The 22365-nt window shown below is 36.3% G+C and overlaps 2 protein-coding genes across 2 annotated transcripts; both read right to left on the bottom strand.

The window, feature by feature from the left end:
* Window positions 1-3627: 3627 nt before the first annotated feature.
* LOC149021574 (uncharacterized) lies at window positions 3628-4436 on the bottom strand. The gene has a single exon (XM_089149804.1). It carries the CDS (start codon window positions 4315-4317, stop codon window positions 3979-3981), a length of 339 nt encoding a protein of 112 aa, XP_089005930.1. The 5' UTR covers window positions 4318-4436; the 3' UTR covers window positions 3628-3978.
* A 6714-nt stretch (window positions 4437-11150) lies between these two features.
* Window positions 11151-16934, bottom strand: LOC149021573 (eukaryotic initiation factor 4A-11). Its single transcript, XM_089149803.1, has 5 exons — window positions 16828-16934; window positions 15358-15427; window positions 15099-15205; window positions 13846-14276; window positions 11151-11966 (listed from the first exon to the last, which is right to left on the bottom strand). The coding sequence occupies exons 2-5, from the start codon at window positions 15423-15425 to the stop codon at window positions 11331-11333; spliced, it is 1242 nt and encodes a 413-aa protein (XP_089005929.1). The 5' UTR covers window positions 15426-15427; window positions 16828-16934; the 3' UTR covers window positions 11151-11330.
* Window positions 16935-22365: the final 5431 nt, after the last annotated feature.

Below are 22365 nucleotides of genomic sequence, written 5' to 3'. Positions count from 1 at the left end.
ATCAAGTGAACATTTACGCTTCCCTTATTTGTATGAACACAACCTGTTGCAGGTAAAAAGAGTATGAAGACAACCAAATATCTGATAAGTAACTATGTCATTTGTGCCGTCAAGAAAACTTGACTAAAACAAGCTTTCCTGATTAGCGACAGACCTGCTCTTAAAAGGAATTCAAGAGAAAATCCCTTCAAGGAAAGGACCCACTGCTCTTTAAAAGGAATTCAAGAGAAAAACCCTCCAAGGAAAGGACCCACTGCCCTAAAAGGAATTCAAGAAAATATGATTTGTAGTAGAAGTATTCAACCAGAAATGGTTGGTATCAAAGGTAAGATGAATAATTAATGGGAGAAAACCCTCAATAATGAACTAAATGGCTCTATAGATGACACCAGACATTTTTCTTTAAGAATATGACAGGAATTCTAAACCAAAGTTGAACACAACATCACTAACAACATTGTCAATAATTGAGAAATATTAAGTTTTCTGACTAGACTCTTTTAATAGACTGGGTGTGACTTGGTCTTATTAGAACAGGTCAAAGAGTGTGATCAGTTTTTAGTCCATGACCAATAATAGCCAACCAGGTTTCAGATGTTTGACTTGGACTTGCTGTAAGATCACATCAAAGGAATTCTCAGTTCTAATAACTGGATAAGTGTTAGGAGAGAATCCACACACCAATGGAGAGAATTACAGACCAATTCCAATACTGTTCCAAGAAGCTAGACTTCACCTAATTTGACTACTGTGCTTGTCCCCAGATCAAGGTTGCTGGCATAGGGATCAGATTTGGCAGATAAACTAATATTGAGAGATCTAGTTTAATTGACAAGCATACCAATATTATGAATCTCCATCTGATATGCCACATTATAAACTAGGTTCTCCTGTAATCCCCCCTCCCCCCCCCCCCCCGCCTAGGGAGATCCGGCGGTTTCTGGTCTTTTCTTTTGGTTTCGCGGTAATGGCGGAGCATGCCCTAGTACATCTGGGGAGCAATGTCCAACCCCTAGGGCTGAAGTTTCTCAAAAAGGTTTTGAAAGAAAAACCGGATTACATCAAAAACAACAACAACAACAAATAAGCATTTTTCCAACTAAATGGGGTCGGCTGCAAGTCCAATTCCATCCAGTTAACCAATACAACCACAGAAATTCTAAAGAAGATCCTTCACTTTCACCTAACATCAAAGAACCAACCTGTCACTGGCTATTAAGCTTTCCAAACATACAGAAGACCCTCTGTAGTCATGAATCTTCTCAAACTCCAATTAAGAACTTCCATATCTTTCAGCACACCATTAGTTTAAAGCTAAACTAAAACAAGGGCTACCATCCTGATCCGATTAAAAACAAGTGTCTTGCACAAAACAAGATGACTACCAGAGGCTTTTACAGAACTGCGATACTGATTTAGAAAGGAAAAATGAGGAATCCATCCATAATTGAATCAACAATAACTCTTATCCAAGACTGTACCTCTAGCACCAAATGCTACAGATCCCTAACAACACCTTTCACTCCTAATATCCTTGGCTTGTGCACTAAAGCTTCAGGTTAAAACAAATGAATTCAACTGTCAACTCTAAATTAATTCAACAAACTAGTGACAAGGATAGTGGAGATTTTTATAACTTGCCTGTGTAGGAATACCCAAGATAGATGAAAAACAAGAAAAAATGACCAGCAAGCTTCATTTGGTAAACTCCCGTCCAGCTTGAGAAATCTCAATTAAGCTTTGTGACATTTACTTGGGGTTGGCAACACAGTTCCAACATTCCATGTTACCCAAACACCGGAACAGAGAAGGAATCCAACTCTAATAGCATTATAAATCCAAGATCAATGAAAGACAGGAGAAAAAGACTAGCAAAAGTTCACTCTGGCAAATTCCTACTCAGAGGCCTGAGTCATCTCAACTAAGGCAGCCTAGCAGTAGCTACTTGGAGTTGCAACATAATTCCAGCATTTGCCATTAACCAGAACAGAAAAATAATTCAGTGCTCCTAGCAGCATGAACTATCTACCAAGTAACAACCTACAAATCCTACTCAGGCTTGAGTCTTCTCAACTAGCAACAGCTCCTAGTAGCTGCGACACAATCCAGGACATTCACCATACACCAGAACAGAGAAGTAATCCAATTCTACTAGCATCTTAAACTATCCAACAACCTGAGTTCTTCAATGATTATGGGTCTAGTAAGAATGATGGTTTAACATCACAATAAACCCCCAAACTTCCCAAACCATATTAAGGATAGAATCTTTCGCAATTCCTTTCAGTTGGTTGCTTCTCTAATTTCATGGTTTCACTAGAGGATACATCACCATTGAGTATGTATTTATCTGGGAGTTTCTTTTTCTTTTTGGTCCAAAAAATTGTCAAGACATATAATTGCACACTTCTTATTAGAATTGTTTATAAGAGCTTCACATTCACAGGGAAAATGAAATAAAAGATGCATGTTTCTTTAGATAAGTACATCTGAAAGAAAGCTACGGAACAACTTATAATTCATCCAAAAGAAAATATTCAACGGAGGAGGTTTTTTACCATTCATTTTTACAATGAATCTCACACTTGTTTTCAGGAGATGCACCAAAACACTCAGAAGTCATGACACACAATCACATAATTTCGGCAATATACACAACTGGCATATCTATGATGTCAAACAACTTACTACCCAAAACAAATGTCAGTTAAAACTTCCTAGCTTCAGCTTACAGAACTAATCTATGGCAAAAGGAGAAAAAACTCATAATATGAGATGTAAAAGTTTGATATAGCAAAGTGAATATGTTAACTTGAAGGATATTTGGACTGACACTTGATGCCATGCTCAATAAGGATTACCAGAAGGATGTGTATGATTGAAGGGGTAATAAAATACCCGAACCTGATCAAATACCACAATGCGTAACAATCATGGATCAGGACTAGAAAGTAGTTCAACATAGAAGAAAGAAAGAAAAAAAAACTCTCCATTGATACAGTAAAGAGGCAAGAATATAAAAGATCCAACCAAAATAATTTTTTACTTAGGAACAGACTCAGACCTTGTGCTTGTGTAATACAAAGTTTGAAAAAATCAGCTACAAATAAGCCCTACAGGGTTCACAACTACAAGAAGTACAGACCTTGTTCAGAGGATTCAGCAGATACACCTATTGCAGGGAGAAGAGAAGGTCCTGAGGATCGTATGGACTGTGTTCAGAGGCTAAGAAAATGATACCAAGTTAGAATTTCGTTTGAGAGAGAATTCTTCTGCACTCAAATTCATGAGTGATAAATATAAATTAATATTATTTGAATTACAATTTGAATATTTGAATTTGAACTCACAGGCTTATCTTTTACGCAGGGTATGGGTTTAAAAAAGAGTTACAATCAGAAACCCAAGATCAAACTAGTTGTATGTATATTCGATAGCCTTCAACGTGAAAAAGTTGGGAATATCAACTAATTGTATGTGGATTTCATAACCTTCAACCTGAAAAAGTGGGGAATATCGCGGCTAAAGACCTAATTGTTAACCTGACCTAATTTTTAACTTGACAATAACCACCCCCAACTTCCACCACCAACCAAAGAAAAAAAAAAAAAAGGAAGGCATCCAGAATAACAGAAGCCCCCAATAACCAATTTCAGTGGAAAAGTGGGAATAAATACATGACCAACAATCGGAGAAAACACAGACAAACTTCAGGAAGAAAATATTAAAGATACCAATTCGAACACAGGTGGTGAGTAATAAGAGAAGTAAATACATTTCCTTACCATAAATCATATATGTTTTAGCAACCAAAATTTACAAACAAAAAGTTCTTAACAAGTAAAAAGCATGGACAAATGATGGAAAGGCCCGTGTATCCAGAGTTTTGACGATTTCAGGTTCAGATTCTCAAGAAGCTACCGACTGAAGAAGGATGAGAAACAAGCACAGCCAAAGATAATTACCAAGTACCAACAATCACCACCATCCATAGACAACTTGGGTGTATCTGTCCTTGAGCCACCTAAAGCTCTTCCTCAGAGAGCCCTTCACCTTCCCCTCCACAGAATAGACCTTATAGCTAGCAACCCTCTTCTTCCTCTGCAGTTCAGGATCATTTAAGCTCCAACCCATTGAAGAGCTTTTGGATTTCTTGATCTTCACCTCTTTTGCTACCTGGGTTTGATTTGAAGAAGAAGCATAAGAAGTGCTGTAAGATCTAAAATCATGCATACCACTAGCAGTGGATCTGCCTCCATGGTAAGGCTCAATTTGCATCCTCCCATCCCCATATGACTTCGATCTGTAATCTTCCATGATTACAAACCGAAAGATGATAAGAGTTCCGAGTATGAAACAGAGATGAAGCAACAAAAAATAGGAGAGATGGGGAAAACTTCCTAGAAACAGAGACAAATGGGTGGAGAATCTACAGATTGGAATTGGGAACAGCTCAACATGCCTTTTTATATTTTATTTATTTTAATGGGGTTCTGTGACGTCTTCACTGTGCTTTGCCTCCGAGTGGCTTACGCCGAATCGTTCGTGAACCCAGTGACTGCCACGTATGCAGATTAAGTGACCGTTAAACTCTTTTTCTTTTAAAAAAATTTTTTTGAAACGCCGTTTAAGTAACTCACGAGAGAAATTCCTTTATTTCAAAATAACTGAAAGTGTTTCAGGTACCTAGTCGCACGCGGCGGCTCCTTCAGAGATCATTCTTGGCGTGTGTTATGCTTTTACACGCAACCAGACAGCATTTTGTTTCTTTTAGTTTTTAAATAAAATTAGGTCTTCTTTTTGTGGAAAAAATTAAATTAAAAAAATATTATCAAATATAAAAAATAATAAAAAGAAATTATTCAAAACCTAAGTGAAAAGAGAATCTTTTTTGTATAATCCATCTTTAGGATTACTTAATTACACAAGAATATTTCGTAGGAAAAAAAAAATTAAATGAGAATATTTGTAGGAGAAAAAAATTTAATGGAAACACATGGATCTTGTTAGTTGTTTTAGCGTGTTTGGTGTCTGTTATGTCACAATTGGAGGATGCACGCCACGTAGATTTCATTAAAAATCTGAACAAGTTAAAAGTCAACACACTACATACACATTTAATCAACTTAAGTGACACAAAACCGGTTTTTCTTAAAATGAACCAAATTATGTTTTGAGGGAACGATATTGAATAAAATTCATGTGATGTGTATCCAACGATACGTACAATTTTTTGGACCGTTTGGTATAAAAGCACATGAATTATAATTTTTAGTGAAAAGGTCGCAAGATTGGTCTACTGGTAAGACACATACTTATTAATAAAGAGGTTTTGACCTTTGCAAATCATATATGTTATATCCTTATCCCTTATATATAAATCTATTCCTAAAAAAAAATATATTCATATTGATTTATTTTATTTTATTTTATTATACATAACTGGGCCAGAGACTATAAAATGTGAATTTTATATATATTAATGTGATATATAAGCTAACATTTAGTTTATGATACAATGTACATGATATTTAATGCTTGCAACTTCATTCTTTTAAAATAGATACAAATTCAATTATTGTTTTGAATTTATCAAAATAATGTGCATTTAATACATTTTCTTCATAGCAATTCATGACTTTCTTTAATCAGTGTAAATATAGTTGCAGGGAAGGATATTATTATACACTTCTATCTTATATTGGTACAAGTTTATAATTAATTTTTTACCTTTTAATATAAATATACAAAAATATTTTTGAAAGTAAGATAAAGAAATGCTATGATTTCTTAGTTTGTCCGAAAGAAAAGAGAAGTGCTGTGTATATTTGAAAAATCAGAAGTCCTATATTTCAAAATAAAAAATAATTATTTATACTTATACCTCATACTTATTTGTGGTACAATCATGGTTCGAAGTATCAGCAATATATCGCCATGTCGGAGTGGGGCGACACGACACCTAGACCTGTAAATGGATAGCAAAATCCGCCTCCGAATTCGCATTCGTATTCGTTTAAGGGTATCCGTATCCGAAAATTTTCTTACCGGAAAATATCCGTATCCGTCCATTAAGCAACCGGATTCGGATTCGGATAATTGCTTATCGGATCGGATAATATCCGGATAAATTTTTATCCGGATAGAATAAAGTATTTAACATTTTTTCTTTAAAAATAGATGATAATCGGATTCGGATACCGGTAATCGGATTCGGATAGTGGTATTCGGTAATCAGAAATTAGAAATTTATAATAAAAAATGTAAAAAAATGGCATTTATCAATCAATAATCGGATATTTTATCGGATCGGATTATTATCGGATATCCGATAAAGATTTCGATTCGGATGCCTTCTTTAAATTTGTGCCGGATTCGGATTCGGATAACGGATTTGCTAATAGGATTCGGATTCGGATAGTGGTGTATCCGAGCCGAATCCGGTCCGTTTACAGGCCTAGACACCCCCCTCCAACACGAGGTCGACAAAAGGTCAACGATTTGCCGATTCCGTCAATGTAGCCGATATGTCACCAATGTCACTTCTCTCCCCTGTTTCTTGTACTATTTTACTATAATCTTCGACCTTTACGAGTACATCTTGCTTTATTATCGCCGACTATTATATATATTGTTTGTATCAATTAAGCAAAATTTCATATAAATTTGTTAGTTTTCCAGACTTTCAGTTTCGCTAGCATACAACAAAGCATGTGTCGATCAAGAACATTAGTTTAGGTGATTTTTAGGTCAAAATAACGCTTCCAATGTGTATAATGGCCTCAAATTAAGCTACACAACAAAATTTAGACTAAAACAATTCCAAATATCCCTCAAAATTGGGGGTCGATTTTTCATCGACACCCCTCTAAATGTCGCCCGATATATAACGATATGTTGTCATGTCTATGGTATCGTCAGGCATCAACACGGCGACACATAGTGATTTTTCGAACCTCGGCTACAATCCTAAAAATAGCACAAATCCAAATCAGTACATTGGACATCATGTCCGGTTGAGTAGTACATACTACTCCCTGTGATGCTTTTTTATCACATATTTGATGCAGGGTTCAACCCTTACCGGCGGCATATGTAATATCCCTATCCCCAATTTCCCTATATATAAAAAGCGCCTTTGTACCGGAAAAAAAAAAAATTTTAATGCAGGGTTTATGGTTTATGACTAAATCCTGGTAAAATAATTTAAATAAATTTCACATTGGCCCCACATCCGTAGTAGACGAACGCGTTTGTAGGTGACCTGGACTTCATCATGTCCGTCTCATCATCTATACAAAATTTTAGCGATTTTTTTGTAAAAAGGTAGTTGTGGTTTGGTGTTAGGAGCCATTAATTTGTGAAAATTTAAGAGGCATGATCTTAGCACTAACTAGTATTAACGGGAAGTTTCAGGCAATGGGATTAGTTGAAAGTTGATAAACCCACGGGTGAACTACTTACCTCACTGTGTCACATCAACGGTGGGGAGAGAATTTATAAGGATTTTATATAAATTCAGTTGGTGGAGTTTGACCAGTGATAAAGGCGATGAGGTCACTTTTATAGCTGTTCCTTTTCAACGACTTATAATGATTCCCTGGAAAGGGTCTTAAACCATCCGTTACGTAACAGCACCTCAAAGGTGGGAGTTCGGATCCTCAACCCGTCGGAGGAACACAACCAGCTTTACCATCATAAATTATAAGGGGCCACCAGGGGTTGGGTGATGGGAGTTTGTTTTTTTTTTTTCACACCTGTGGGCCCACCGATTTTGTAGTGGTAAAACCGTCGGGGAGCACTCTGTGCTCCCTTGACGGGGTGATGATCCGGATTCTAAAAGTGGGGGGAGAGAGACGAGTCCAGATCAGCTACCCGTCGGGGTAGCACTTTGTGCTCCTCGATAGCTTTAGCACCATAAATATAGGGGGACCCAGGGGTTGGGTGATGGGAGGGTTTTTTTATTTATTTTATTTTTTACCGGTGGGTTGAACCGAATTTGTGTGGTCCGGAAGCACTCTGTGCTCTCCGTCAGGGGTGATGATCCGGATTCGAGAGAGACTATTACAAAATGTTTTGGTTAGTTATGTCCATGGAAAGAAATTTCGGGAAACCAAGGGGCGAACCGATATTTACCAGATATCGCCGAGAAATCGGCGATATCTGGCGATATATCGCGAGAAATCGGCGATATCTTGCGATATATCGCGAGATATCGCGAGATATCGCGATATTTTGCGATATTTCGGAAAATTTTATTTTTTTATTTTTTTCGTGTGTGATTTTTATACTATTTCTTGCACTTTTTAGGCGATTTTCTCGCGATTGTATCACAATCTTACCAATTTTATCACAATGATTCAAGACTCAATAGTTAATGTATTAAATGTAATTTGGAAGAAAATCTATATAGAATAACTTATAAATAGAAAAACTTTTTATAGCAAAATCATCAAGATTAATGAGCAATCTTACCAACTATATTCTAGTGATCTAGTTTTCAAAAGTCAACATGCCAAATGTGGTTAGGGAAGAATATATACATGAAATAATTTATGGAAACAATTTACATTATGAAGATATTTTGTAATAGAATCGTCAGTTAATCTTTCCAACAATGTCTGAATGATTTAGGCCTGAGAAGGTAACACATTAAATGTGGCTAGGCAGGAGATTTAAATGGAAATATTTATTAAGAAATAATTTAAATTATCAAAGTCAACATGCCAAATGTGATTAGGGAAGAGTGTATACATGAAATAATTTATATAAACAATTTAAATTATTAATGAATCTTATAAAAGAATCTTCAGAGTGATTTGATAATCGTTCCAATTATGTCCTAATGATGTAGGCCTCATAAGGTAATATATTAAATGTGACTAGGTAAGAGAATTTAAATGGAATAATTTTTAGAAATAATTCAAATTTACCACATATTTACATCAGATTATGATAAGTATCAAATTTACCAAAATTATTGGTTAAAATATTCAAAAAAATTTGGGGGCGAAATATCGCCGATATCTTGCGATATTTATTGATGATCCCGGATTCAGAGGGAGGCTAACGAAAATGTTTTCGTTAGTTATGTCATCCAAAAGAATTTGAGAAAATTACGTGATTAGCTGCTTTTATATTTTTCCTTACAAAAATATTCACTCAATGTTTCAATGTATAAAATTAGTCAAAACTGAATTTGTATTTACAAAACTAGCCAAAATATTGATTTTTCACCTTTTTGGGCATTTTTTACTCCTAAAACTGATGACATCAAACAGGAAAATCACTATTTCGTCCACAAGGGAAAATTCATTATTTTTTTATACCTTTTGGACATTTTCACCCCTAGTCGGTATGGTCAATTTTAGGGGTAAAAATGTCCAAACAAGTAAAAAAATACTATTTTGGCTAATATTGTAAATGCAAACTCAGTTTTAACTAGTTTTGTAAAGTGAAACATTGAGTGGCTATTTTTGTTGGGGAAACCTGAAAGCAACTAATCACGTAATATTTCCAAAGAATTTCGATTTGGACATCGATGTTACCGTCATACAAGTCAACCGTTTTTATGGAGACCCATGTGTTAAGCTCTCATTAGCTCCTATTAACTGAATTCCCCTTTGAGGGTGTGAAGTATAATACAGACTTTGCTTCATTCTCGTGCATTAAATGCGTAGGACTATCATGCAAAACACTTCAGTCCTTCAGGTATTTCGATCGCGACCATTAAGATACAAAAGTCGACATTTGAAATCTTGACCAAAATTTTAGATCTCATCTCGCTTGACGGTCATGCGCCAAAACAATTACGAGTGTAATACACGGTCAAAGATAACAATGGCCTTTGAAGGTTACTGACAAAATCCTTCTGTAGAAGCAGTACTGAAAACGAAGTATGGGTATAAAAATAAACCTGGACCTGGACCTGGACCTGCAACTTTATAATTGCACTGCATCGACTTGTTCAATTAGTTTGATTTTTTAAACTCATTAAATGCAGCAACCAATTCTTGCATCTCCCGGTCTCCCCTACGAATCCGGATCATCACCCCCAACGGGGAGCACTCTGTGCTCCACGACGGGTTTTCCACCACAAAAAAGGTGGGCCCCACCACTGAAAATGTAAAAAAAAAAAAAAAAACCTCCCATCACCACCTTGGGCCCCCCTGTTTTTTGTGATGGCAAGCCGCTCCCTCGACGGGTCGCAGATCCGGACTCCTCCCCTACTGCAAGTTTGGGAGAAATTTCATATTCGAGATGTTTTCTTGTGACGTCAATTCTTGTACTCTTTTACCAAAAAAGAAAAACAAAAAAAAATTCTTGTACTCATAATGACACTGATATATTTTGGTGAACGATTTAAATGCCTTGTTTTTGGAGATCCATGATGGAAACGGAAGGCTTGGGCCGATGTCTCGCAGTATGATACAGCCAAATGGATTGATCCGTTAATCCAATGAGAATCTACATATTCACGTGCCTTACTTCGCTTACGAGGTCACTGAGAAATTTAAAAATTTTGCTTTTGAATTTTAGGTGAGAGTTCTTGTAATACCGTTCTTAGTAACAGTAGCAATATCTCCATGATGTTCTTCATTTACATAGTGAAAAAAGTTCTCTCTACTAGTCCGTATTGGCATGTAAACCATGCTAAATCTCTCAGATAACTTTCAAATATATGATTTTCTTGGTAGCCGTTGTGGCATCAGCTTCAACCCAAATGTTCTCAAGATCGTTCTCACAAGCAATGGACAACCGTGACAACGGTTTAGATCACAAAATAAAGCCTCTTGCATACCATTCAAATCAAGGGAGTTAAATTGACGGTGTTGTCAAACCAAAAACAAGAAAGAAAGAAAAAAAGACGTTTCCCTGAAACAAAAGCTTATAGTAAAAAGATTAGCAAACCCTACATGAACATTAAAACTGAAGAAATTGGGAACCTCATCATCATCAGCATCCAAACTCAAAGAACTATCAAATCTAATAACTGAAAGCAAAGATACAAAGTACAGGACATTGAATCGAGTATCCAAAATAATTAAAATCAATTAATTCTACATAATATCCCAACATCAAAATTGTAAAAAAAAAAAAAAGCCCAAAGAAAGAAAAATGAACCAAAACCAAAGCTGATCTCCTTCAGATGAAGATGTACAATGATGGATTCCACCATTGTGAATATGTAAGATCGATATCACTCAGTAAGACAAGGTTCAATTACACGGCTAAAGAAACTAGACCCACTACAGTCATTAAATAGTTTTCAAGAAATAGAAAATTCAGATAACAAAAAAAAAGAAAGAAATAAAAGATAAGGTAACAAATCAGAGAAGATCGGCAACATTTGATGGCAGCTCTTCAATGACAACATTGTAGAACTTCTGAATGTCGAACAGCATCCTCTCATCATCCCGCGTCACAAAGTTAATAGCAACACCTTTCCTACCAAACCGTCCACTACGTCCAATACGATGGAGGTAGTTCTCAGGCTGTGTGGGGAGGTCATAGTTTATGACCAGAGATACCTGCTGCACATCAATACCACGAGCCAACAGATCGGTGGTAATGAGCACTCGGGATGAACCAGATCGGAATTCTCGCATGATGATGTCTCTGGTGTTCTGGTCCATATCTCCGTGAGTGGCAGATACTGTATGGTCACGGCTCCTCATCTTGTCTGTCAGCCAATCAACCTTACGTCGAGTGTTGACAAAGATGACACTCTGTGTGATAGCAAGGGTCTCATACAGATCACAGAGAGTCTCAAGCTTCCAGTCCTCTTTTTCTACGTTGACATGGAACTGCTTGATACCCTCAAGGGTGAGCTCATCACGCTTAACTAAGATCCTCACAGGCTTGTTCATGAACTTCCTTGTAATCTCAAGGGCTTCAGGAGGCATTGTGGCAGAAAAAACTCCTACCTGAACCTTTGATGGCAATAGCTGGAAAATATCATATATCTGACACATGAAAATGCAACTATCATCAGAAAACCCATGTATGGACCACAGACTATCAATGTAAAGTAGACAAATGCAAATACTTCAGACACACACTGCCATGAATATAACAGGTAACAAACTGAATGTCTTGCAATAAAAAATAGAACAAAGTTTACAGAAGATCATCAACAAGCATAACAACAAATGATACTAAAAAACAGAGAATTATATATTGGCTAATCCCGATAGTGTGAGGAGACAGAGGTAGATAAAAGGGGGAAATTAACTACAGGGAGATGACCAATATTACCACTAATATAATAGAAAATGTTACAATGAAAATATTGCAATCATTCCAAAATTCATCTTATAACTGCAGAACAAGAGTTCATGCTATCTCAACAGAACTTATAGATCATCCTGTGGAGTCAAGATAGTAGGCCAGACTACCTTATGGTAAAAAAGTACTTCCTAGTCATGGAATCATAGATTAATATGCATAAATGAAAAGGAAGAAATAAATCCCTCCTGCAGAATCTAATGCCAATGAGAAACTAAACTGTGCAGAGATGTGATATTGTCAAGGGAAAAAGGGGAGGGTAAAGTGAGCAATAAACAACAATCTGAAATGGCATTCAGTGATCTGTTAAGAAGAGGTAAGAAAACAAACTGGAGTGTAGTAAGAATTGAAACATTATTACTACGAAAACATGGAGAATACGAACAGCAGGAAAATACCATCCTGGTTTCATCTTCTCTGATCTCCTCAGTCACCTCACACTCAACATCCCATTCAACTAGCAATCAATCTCAATTAAAAGTTAGGAAGATCCACACTGACCAAAACCAACACTCCAAGGTAGCAAGGATCTTCCACACTGCTATAACATGATTTTTCAATGCCCACAGATGATAGCTATCACCGTAGCTTCAACAATGACAAACAACACACCAAAAGGCAAAACCCTCAACTTCTCCTCTATTTACACATCATTGGTATGAATGAAGGAGGGATTGACCCATAAATCTCTTCATAAAGCAAAAAAATATTAAGTTTTATATAAACACAATGGAAACAATGGATATACCATGCAAACTGATACAACCAGGACCGTCACTTATGCTAAATACTATAAAGATCCACCTTCACAGTAGATGGTAAATTTGTTCCACGAATTAAAACAACTGCAATTCCCGAACTCTATAAGAGAACATTCAATCATTGAATTAGAGTCAACTCCAATGATAAAGTAGTTAATTATAGATATACTAAGCCTTACCATAAACTTCACCAAGTTTAGACATGGTCAGAAGACCAGTCATAAGAAACCTCTCAAATGGGAACATGTCCAACAACAATTCTTAACAATATTGCCCCCGATCGTTTGTTGCACCTCGTGTGTGCCCTAGTGACCCTGCTCACAACACATTCCAAAATGGAAATTAACATGTGCTGGCAAGAAGGCTTCCTAATCCAAAACTCAACAGGCCAACTGAACTTCCAATTGTTCCAAGTACAATGGCTGTCCGTAACTCTAATTCATTGCAAATATTAGGATATTTCAGCATCAGTATAATTGAATAATTTGTCTACTATTATTACACTCACTTCAATGAATTTATCTGTGTCAACACCAAAGCCTAGAAATGCATTGGGAACCAATGGAAGTTGTAAGTTCAAGTACATAATGTAAATCATGGAAGCAAATAGATTTGACAATTCCAGAACACTGTAATGATGAAATTGACTTCCTTCATGAGCTACTTAATCTATAATTAAAATGAGGTAACTAATAGGGCCACTATAGATATAAGCCATAGCATCAGATTAAGCAGTTTTGAAACTTCAAGAAGCACAATAAACTATCAAATGAAGATCAAATGGATCAGAACTGACCTGATCCTTGAAACCTCTTGAAAGCATCTCATCAGCTTCATCCAAAACAAACATCTTAATATAATCAGGGCGGAGAGACTGCCTCCGCAACATGTCAAACACACGACCTGGAGTTCCAACCACAACATGTACTCCACTAGATAGAATGCGCTGATCCTCACGGACACTAGTTCCACCCACGCAAGCATGGACCTTCACATTAAGATAGTCCCCAAGTGCCCGCATGACCTTCTCAATCTGTTGAGCAAGTTCTCTGGTAGGTGCCAGTACCAAAGACTGGCACTCCACTAAACCATAATCAAGCTGCTGCAGAATACCAGAGCAAAAAGTTGCAGTTTTCCCTGTTCCTGACTGTGCTTGCTGAATAACATCAAGACCTTTGCAGAATGGCACAATTCCCCTCTGCTGGATAGCAGATGGCTTCTCAAACCCTAGAAAAATAACCAAGAAATAAATCATAATTTTGCCCCCCATGACAGCTAGGGTTTGTGGAAACAACAGCCATGAATTCATGAAAATGAAGTAAGCACTAGCCAAGTTACAATATTCTCAACCACCTATAAAGGATCTCCCGGGGGACCAAAATAAGTAATAAAGAGAGCAAACTGAAATAGATTGACCAAATCTCACAATTTCCCCTCTGCTGAAATAGCAGATGGCTTCTCAAACCCTAGAAAGATAACCAATAAGTAAATCATGATTTTGCCACCAGCCACCATGACAGTTAAGTTTCATGGAAACAAGAAATTACAGCCATGAATTCATGACAATGGAGTAAGCAAAGCCAAGTTACAATATTCTCAACCACCAAAGGAGGACCCCCGGGGGGGGGGGGGCACCAAAATAAGGAAGTAAGAACCACAGTAAACTGAAATAGATTGACCAAACCCCACCCCCCAAAGAAAAACGGAAAAACAAAAAAGAACCCAATCAAGCATAGGATAGAGGAAGTCCAACTACAGGACAGACTTGAACTATTGAAAAATTGATAGCACTATGCTTCAGCATCTGCACGGACACCTGCTGTGAAAATCATGGGTGGTAGTGAGATTGGTATGGTGTCTGAAATGTTCCCACCCCAACCCCCCTCCAAAAGAAAAAAATATTAAAATAAAAAAAATCAATAAGAGTTGTAGTACCCAGAAAAATGTGACTCAGTGATGGTATTCAATAGAATATAGAAAAGTTTAATGTAATGAGTGATCAGTAAGATATATGATTTGAAGCATAAAAACAGAAATTTATTTATTTACCGTATGCATAGATGCCCCTCAAAAGATTCTCTTGCAAGCCCATAGCATCAAAGCTCTCATAAACTTCATCATAAGAAGTAAAGAATTCCTGCCCATCAGATCCAAGCCTGCCACACATTAAAAAACATAAATCAATTAGTCACTACTACAAAGTCAGCAAATGGTTAAAAACAATATGACACTGCACCATACACTGAGAATAACATACAGAGAACAATCAGCAAAAACTAAAAACAGATATGAAAATGGTAGAACGTACAATTCACTCATCTTGGAATCATACTGGCGAGCATCAAATTGTGATCCTTCTGGTGCCACTCCCGCCATGACTGTAAAATAAGCTTAAAAGAATTAGTCTATACACAAACATATTTAAAAGAGTTTCCTTGATAAATATTCATTGAAAAGAAGGGCATCCTCCATATTAGGATTAAAAAAAGGGTAGACACTATATACTATTAGGACAAAACAGGCAACTTCAAGAAAAGGGAAGAAATAGGAATGTAATATAAACTTCATCAATATATTTGAACACAAATAAAACAAAATTTTAATGATATGGATGGTAGTTAGAAAGAAAATATTGATTATCAGGAAATTACATATAGAAATATAGAAGTACTGGTACAGGACTACTTTGCACCAGCAATACTATATGCTGTGAACATCTTACCACTGCCAAATCAACATTCAAATCTTAAGTGTCCTCAGGAACAGGAACGTAGAATTAATAACTTCACTAATTTATAATCCACTGAATATAACATGCTTCGGTATCCATTCAATAGGAACAGCAACTGTTAACACAATAAGTACATCAAATCAAGCATGGTTCTATACAAATACAATGACCGCAGGAACTGTTTATATAATAAGCTAACCCAAAATAAGATCAAGCTCATTAGTGAACCACGAAACACCTTATAGAAACACACTTCCATTAGCAAATCCAAGAGAGACCAAAACGACAACTATAAAGTTGGTAACTTGGAAGAAGTATAAAAATTGCACCCGAGGAGGTCTCACTAACCCAACTTAAACCTGAAATCAACCAGATTGAACAAGGTATCCAGATCTGTGGACACATATAACCATGGTTCTAAACCCCATAGGAAGAAAAGAAGACGAATTACAGACATCTGCATATGTGGAAAATAAGAATTTCTTGTTGCAACAAAGAGGGCTGAATAAGATACAAGTGCAATGGCGTTGGTCGAGCAAAAAAGAATCTGAGGTTCATCATCATCTTAGACCAGAGGTGGCACGCCTCTTAAAAAAAACTGATCAGATTGCAGATCGGGAAAATCACCATTATCAATTTAAGATCATAATAATCATTCAAAAAATTATCGACTGAAGAAGAGATTTCTCGATATAAAACTCTAGAGGTACAAATTGATATCTAGAACAGAAGAAACTGCCCAGCGCCGAGAATTAAAACCATATAGCACTTTAGAGAATGGCTCAATCCTGGTCCAGGGCAAGCCCAAACGATTCGAGGTGGGCCGTCGGGCAAAACAACGAGAGCTTTTAATCGATGGAATGGACAGTAGCTCATCTGCTCATCCCTGCCAGAAAGAAGAGAAGCCTCTGCCCTGTGACGTCTTTCGACTGGTTGAGGCCGATCTCAACAAGACTACCTTCGATTCAAAGGAGTTTTGCAAAGAATAATGGATTGAAAGAATCGACGAAGATCCAATCGAGGGAGGAGAGGAGATCAGTAACGTACCTGAGCTCTGGCGCGAGAAAGAGTTAGCAGCTGCTTCGCCGATATACAAAACTTTGTAAGAGGGTTTGAAAAAACCCTAGTTTTGATTCTTATAGTCAGGGCAGAGTCCTGAGAAACGAAGAGCCTTTTTAGAGGGCTCGAAATCACGTTCTTAAGGGGCGTTTCCGACAATTCACATAATAAAAACAGTTTTATTCCATTTTCGTGGCGTGGGAGTTTGAACCAGGTATGGTCCGCCGGATTAGCGAAAACAAAGGAACATAGCGTTGCCAGGCTGCTGCGCAAGCATCTCCCTCTGGCTATCTCTATCCTCACTCTTTAAAATTACATATTTACCCCTATCGTTAATATATAATATATATTTGGATTAAAACGAAAATTATTGAACTAAATAGCCAATGATAGTCTACTACCAAAAAATTAAATAAAAGCCATGGTAGTCTTTTACTCGGACTACTTGCGCATTAAAGCCAGCCGTCAGATCAGAAATTCAATCAAGATTTAATTTTGACCGAAATTTCGAATTTGACGTGCCGAAATCTCGGCTTGACGGTCCCAAACAAAATTATTTACTCACTACCCTTAAAAAAAAAAAAATCATTATAAAAAAATAAAAAAATAAAAAAAGAAGAAAAAGAAAAAGGCAATGTAGATTTGTAGTCATTATATGAGAAAAACATCAGTGCACTTAGATGCCAAATAATAGGCTAAAAAGGCAAAAAAATTATACATCTATTTTAGACTTTTTAAATTTGAAATCATGCTTTAAATTTCAGCCAATTGTTTGACATCTAAGTGCACTATTGTGCACATATTTTATTTTTTCTGTCATTATACATTATTGTCGAAGCCAAGATTCTATATTGGGCTAAAGTATTGAAAACTCATCCAATGAACTTATTTAGCCATGGCATTATCACTTTATTGGAATACCTTCAAGAAAAACTATAAAAGAACATAAACAAGATTCACCAAAAGAATAAAAATATAAAAATATAGAGTTTTTTACGTGTGGGTCCCAATTAGACTAACATTGTTAGCCGCCGTTATGTATATTCAAATTTCAAACGTAAAGGGACCAAAGTGTCCCTAAGGTCATTTAATACATTGTATTAATATATGGTATTTTTTTCTCTTTTTTCGTAGAATGTAAATATATGATTTTAAAAAGAGATAATTGGTTATTAAGCATTAATTTTATATATAATAATGCAATGTATTAAATAACCTGAGGGGCATTTTAGTCCCTCCACGTTTGAAATTTGAATATACTTAATTGTGTTAGTTTGGTTAGGACTCACACGTAAAATATTATACTAAAAAAGGGACCCAACATTAGTTTATGGTTCACTAAAGGGAGCCATACATAAAAAACTCAAAAATATATGATGTTCATGTCAATATGAGACACATGAATAACTTCTTGGCAATCTCTCTTTCTTTTTTTTTTTTTTTTTTGGCCGTGGGGGGACCGACCCCTCCATCCTCCGGCCGGCGACCCCCATCCTTTTTTTTTTAACCCCCCTCTTTTTTTTTTCTGTTGGGGGCTGGTCAGCCCTCGGGGGGGGCCGCCGGGGGGGTGGAGGGATGAGGAGAAAAATATTCATTAAACACACAACAAGCTTACAAGCACCAGGAACTCTTAGGTTACATTAGCACAATGACCTTATTGTAGGTCAAACAGGATAAGGTTTTAAAAGTAGTTTAAAGATAGCCCTGGGAATTTACAAACATTTACTAAAGTAAAGTTATGAGCAAACTAATGGATTCGGGTCCATAACCATGAATTCCAATGCAGGATATCTTGTAGCACTTACTAATGAGACCCTATCGTCATAATACATTGAAGAAGTCAATTATAGCCACCAATACAATTAGATCCAACAATGAAAAATATTGTGAGGCCAAATTTTGTATTACGAAGGGGAAAAAAGGCCAAACTCAACCCTTCGGCACCTACAAGAATTTTAAAAGATTGTCGGAATTTGCCAAACTTTCAGTCTCTCTACACCCTTAGACCTTGCTATGTGACTTCCTTCCATCAATCCTTCCAAAACAGCCGCCAACCTCGATCCATATTAACAAAACTCCACTTCCACCTATTTTGTGGACGGGGATGATACCTGCAACAACAACATCAATTTGTGAATTTACTGCCAATTCAAATTGACAAAATCATGGATTCCTACAAGGTAATAATGTGGATTTTATATTTGGTAACTCATGACAAAAATTATTGGGGCATTAAATTAATGAGTCATACTATGAAATTATGGGAGAAAGTAATTAGAACTCGTTTGAAACACTTAACTACAATTACGAATAGTTAATTTGGGCTTATGACAAGAAGATCTATAACGGAAGCTATTTACCTAATTAGGAGACTTATGGAAAGGTATAAAAAATGTAGGAAAGACCTTCATATAGTATTTATTGACCTAGAAAAAGCTTATGATATAGTTACTATAGCATTAATTTGGCAAGAATTAAAGAAAAGAAGTGTTGCAAGAAAAATATATAGACATAATTAAGGATATGTATGATGGTTCGGTAACAAGTGTAAGAACAATGGGGGGACAAATTAATGAATTCCCAATTACAGTTGAACCACATCAAGGATCAATTTTAAGCCTGTATCTATTTGCACTTGTAATGGATGAATTAACCAAAGACATTCAAGATGAGGTCCCCTGGTGTATACTTTTGCTGATGATATTGTGTTGATAGATGAGACTCAAGTGGGGTTTAATACCAAATTAGAATAATGGAAAACAAATTTGGAATTAAGAGGCTTTAAACTTAGTAGAAATGTTCAATTATAAATAAAAAGAGGTGATATAGATGACGATGTTTCCCAAATAATGCTTCGAGAAAGTTTGAGGTGGCACAATCACTTTCAACGAAGATCTATAAATACCCATGTACGGAAAAGTGATATAATCCAGATTGAAAAAAATAGATACACATAGGAGTAGATCTAAGATAACCTTAAGATGAAGTTATAAGAAAGGATATGCATAATTTAGGCTTTATATTTAGCATGGCCTCAAACAGAACTGATTGAAAGGCTTTAATCCATGTAGTTGACTCCATTTAGTTAGGACAAGGTTTATTATTGTTGTCATAACTCATCACAAAAATAAAATATTCTTACCTCACCAATTCGTGTAAATTAATGGTACATAGAATATTCCTTATGGGTTGTGGAATATGAATTCCATTAAAATGACCCAATTACATTCCGCATCCAAACCCTTTATCCCCACTACCCCTATGTCCCCGATATTTCACTCTTACCTTGAATTAGGTGGGCTAGGGTGGTCTATGCAAGTGGGTTGTGAGAGAGAATTTTGGGAGCATGGGGGTAGAGGATCTATATCCTCACACTCCTTTCATCAGAAATGAGAGCAAAACATGAACCAAAATTGGGCCAAATAGATGGAGTGTGCCCTCCATGCAAGGGCATTTTTTTGGGTAATCTGCATCCTTCAGACGGCACGAAGATGGTGGTGTTTTTGGGATCAGATGGTGGGCGTGCGGTTATCCTCTCGTTAAATCTTAAAGATTCCTTCTGCAATGGCCACATCATTGAACAACATGGGAGACGAAGCTGCTTCAATTGGGTATCCCGGATTATGCATGATACAACTAAGTGAACTTAGTGTGGTGCACCCCAACTTATCGTTATTTTTAATGATCAAACTATTTGACCGAACCGACCACGGTTCAACCCGACAAGCCGGATGAGTTCAAGTACTAAACAGTTCGACCATAGCGAATAAGTAGAAATATCAATCATCAAGACGAGCAATGTTTCACTCACGACAGACTTCCAAAAAGCCGTTGTGATAAGAGTTTGAGCCAAGAGATTCCCCTATTACAGAGTCCGGATCAAACCCCTCAACAAGAATTCAAGCAAGACTCTATTATCAAGACACAGGAAAACAATCTAAAAATTTAAAAGGAAGACGAAGAGCCAGAAAGAGGTAAGTAAGAGTCAAGGCTTCATCCCTTAGCTTGGGAATTAGATTATTCCTTCTCTCAAATTGATCTCTTGATAACTTGCTCGTTGGAGGTGTAACTCAACCTACATGGTTGAGCACATTTGTGTAGGTCATTGTGCTCAAGTGATCAAGGAGGATTTTTGCAGCAATAGTTATCAATGTATAGTTGCTTTTAGGGGTGCCATAGTTGGGATGATGAACATCTTTGTTGCATTCATCATCTAATAGATTTAACTACCACTTCGTTACTCACCGATGTACTTCAATAGTATTTTGTTTTAATCATGCACAATCCATGTTCTTTCTTCAAGCATACATATTTGATTTTCAGGTATGCATTCATCAATTTGCACCTTTGAACCCTTACTGTTCAAGACCAGATTGCTGTTTACCAATCCTCCAAAAAATCTCACCTTCATATTGATTATGTTAGAGAAGAGAAAATTGCTCTAATATTTGTCTTCCTTCAATGGCACCAATCAGTATAAAGCCCCTCATCATTGTCACTTTCAGTAGCAACACCATTAGCAACTGTTAACCACCTCCAAACATGAGCTTTCTACACACTTTGCAACACTAAGAATTAATTAAAAAATAAAATAAAATGATCGCTTTTCATGGAATTTTTTTTTTGGGTAGGCAAGTCATGGATGCTAAAGTTTAAAGTGTAGATATTGTTTAGTTATTTGGAAAGGGAAAATGGATCATTGTGAAAACCAACATATAATGAGTAAATTTCTTATTTTTTCAAGAAAGTTTTTTGAGCTTCCAATGTTGTCTTTAAAATTCATGGCTCCCTCAATGAGGCTTTCCTCAAGGAACGGAAGTTTGAGCGAGTTATTGGGCAGCTTCACTACTGTCTCTACACTATCGGACACCAAATGCCAAATGCATGGAAACCATCGGAACTTTGCATTGTAAGATACTTGACATCAATATGGACTGTTGTTAGTTTTTAGTTTAGAATGTCCATTTTATCCATGAGGAAATTTTTTTTATACATATAAGGGATGATGATATTACATATGTCAACAGCTACGGTCGAATACATGACCACTTCATTAAGCGGTGGTCATTATCAATCGAACAATCATGTTTTGACCATATTCAAATTATCAACAACACAATTTATTCATGACCTCTTACAAAACATCCATAATTTTTCATTATTTTTGACCCCTCTCAAGATCAGATTAACGAAGTCATTGTTTCTTCTTTTTCTTACCCCAATTGGGCCAGAGTTTAAAACGGCAATCCAAGGAAAGGATGTGTTGGTTTTAGAGAGGATGAGGGTGAAGATTACAACATTAGTTGTAGATTTGCAGCAAAGTAAAGAGATTGGAACAAGTGAAAAAGAGATAATTAAGTCTTTCAGCTAAAATTTCATTGAAAAAGATAATTTGACTATTTTAAAATAATAAAATAATAAGTGAAAAAGAGAGAAAATCAAATGTTAAACTTTTAGTAGGAAAGTTTCATGCAGTAGATAGGTACTTACATTATTTCCAATAAATATGTAACCATATATGATATA

This window comes from Hakea prostrata, chromosome 3 (assembly GCF_041222555.1).
Source record: "Hakea prostrata isolate BN-2017 chromosome 3, UWA_Hpros_2, whole genome shotgun sequence".
Lineage (NCBI taxonomy): Eukaryota > Viridiplantae > Streptophyta > Magnoliopsida > Proteales > Proteaceae > Hakea > Hakea prostrata.
This window is presented reverse-complemented; position numbering and strand designations above follow the sequence as displayed.

Coding starts and splice junctions, on each gene's coding strand:
- LOC149021574 (XM_089149804.1), bottom strand. CDS start 4,317: ATGGAAGATTACAGATCGAAGTCATATGGGGATGGGAGGATGCAAATT.
- LOC149021573 (XM_089149803.1), bottom strand. CDS start 15,425: ATGGCGGGAGTGGCACCAGAAGGATCACAATTTGATGCTCGCCAGTAT. Junction 15,206..15,357: donor GATTCCAAGATGAGTGAATT/GTACGTTCTACC, acceptor AATGTGTGGCAG/GCTTGGATCTGATGGGCAGG. Junction 14,277..15,098: donor GAGGGGCATCTATGCATACG/GTAAATAAATAA, acceptor TTATTTTTCTAG/GGTTTGAGAAGCCATCTGCT.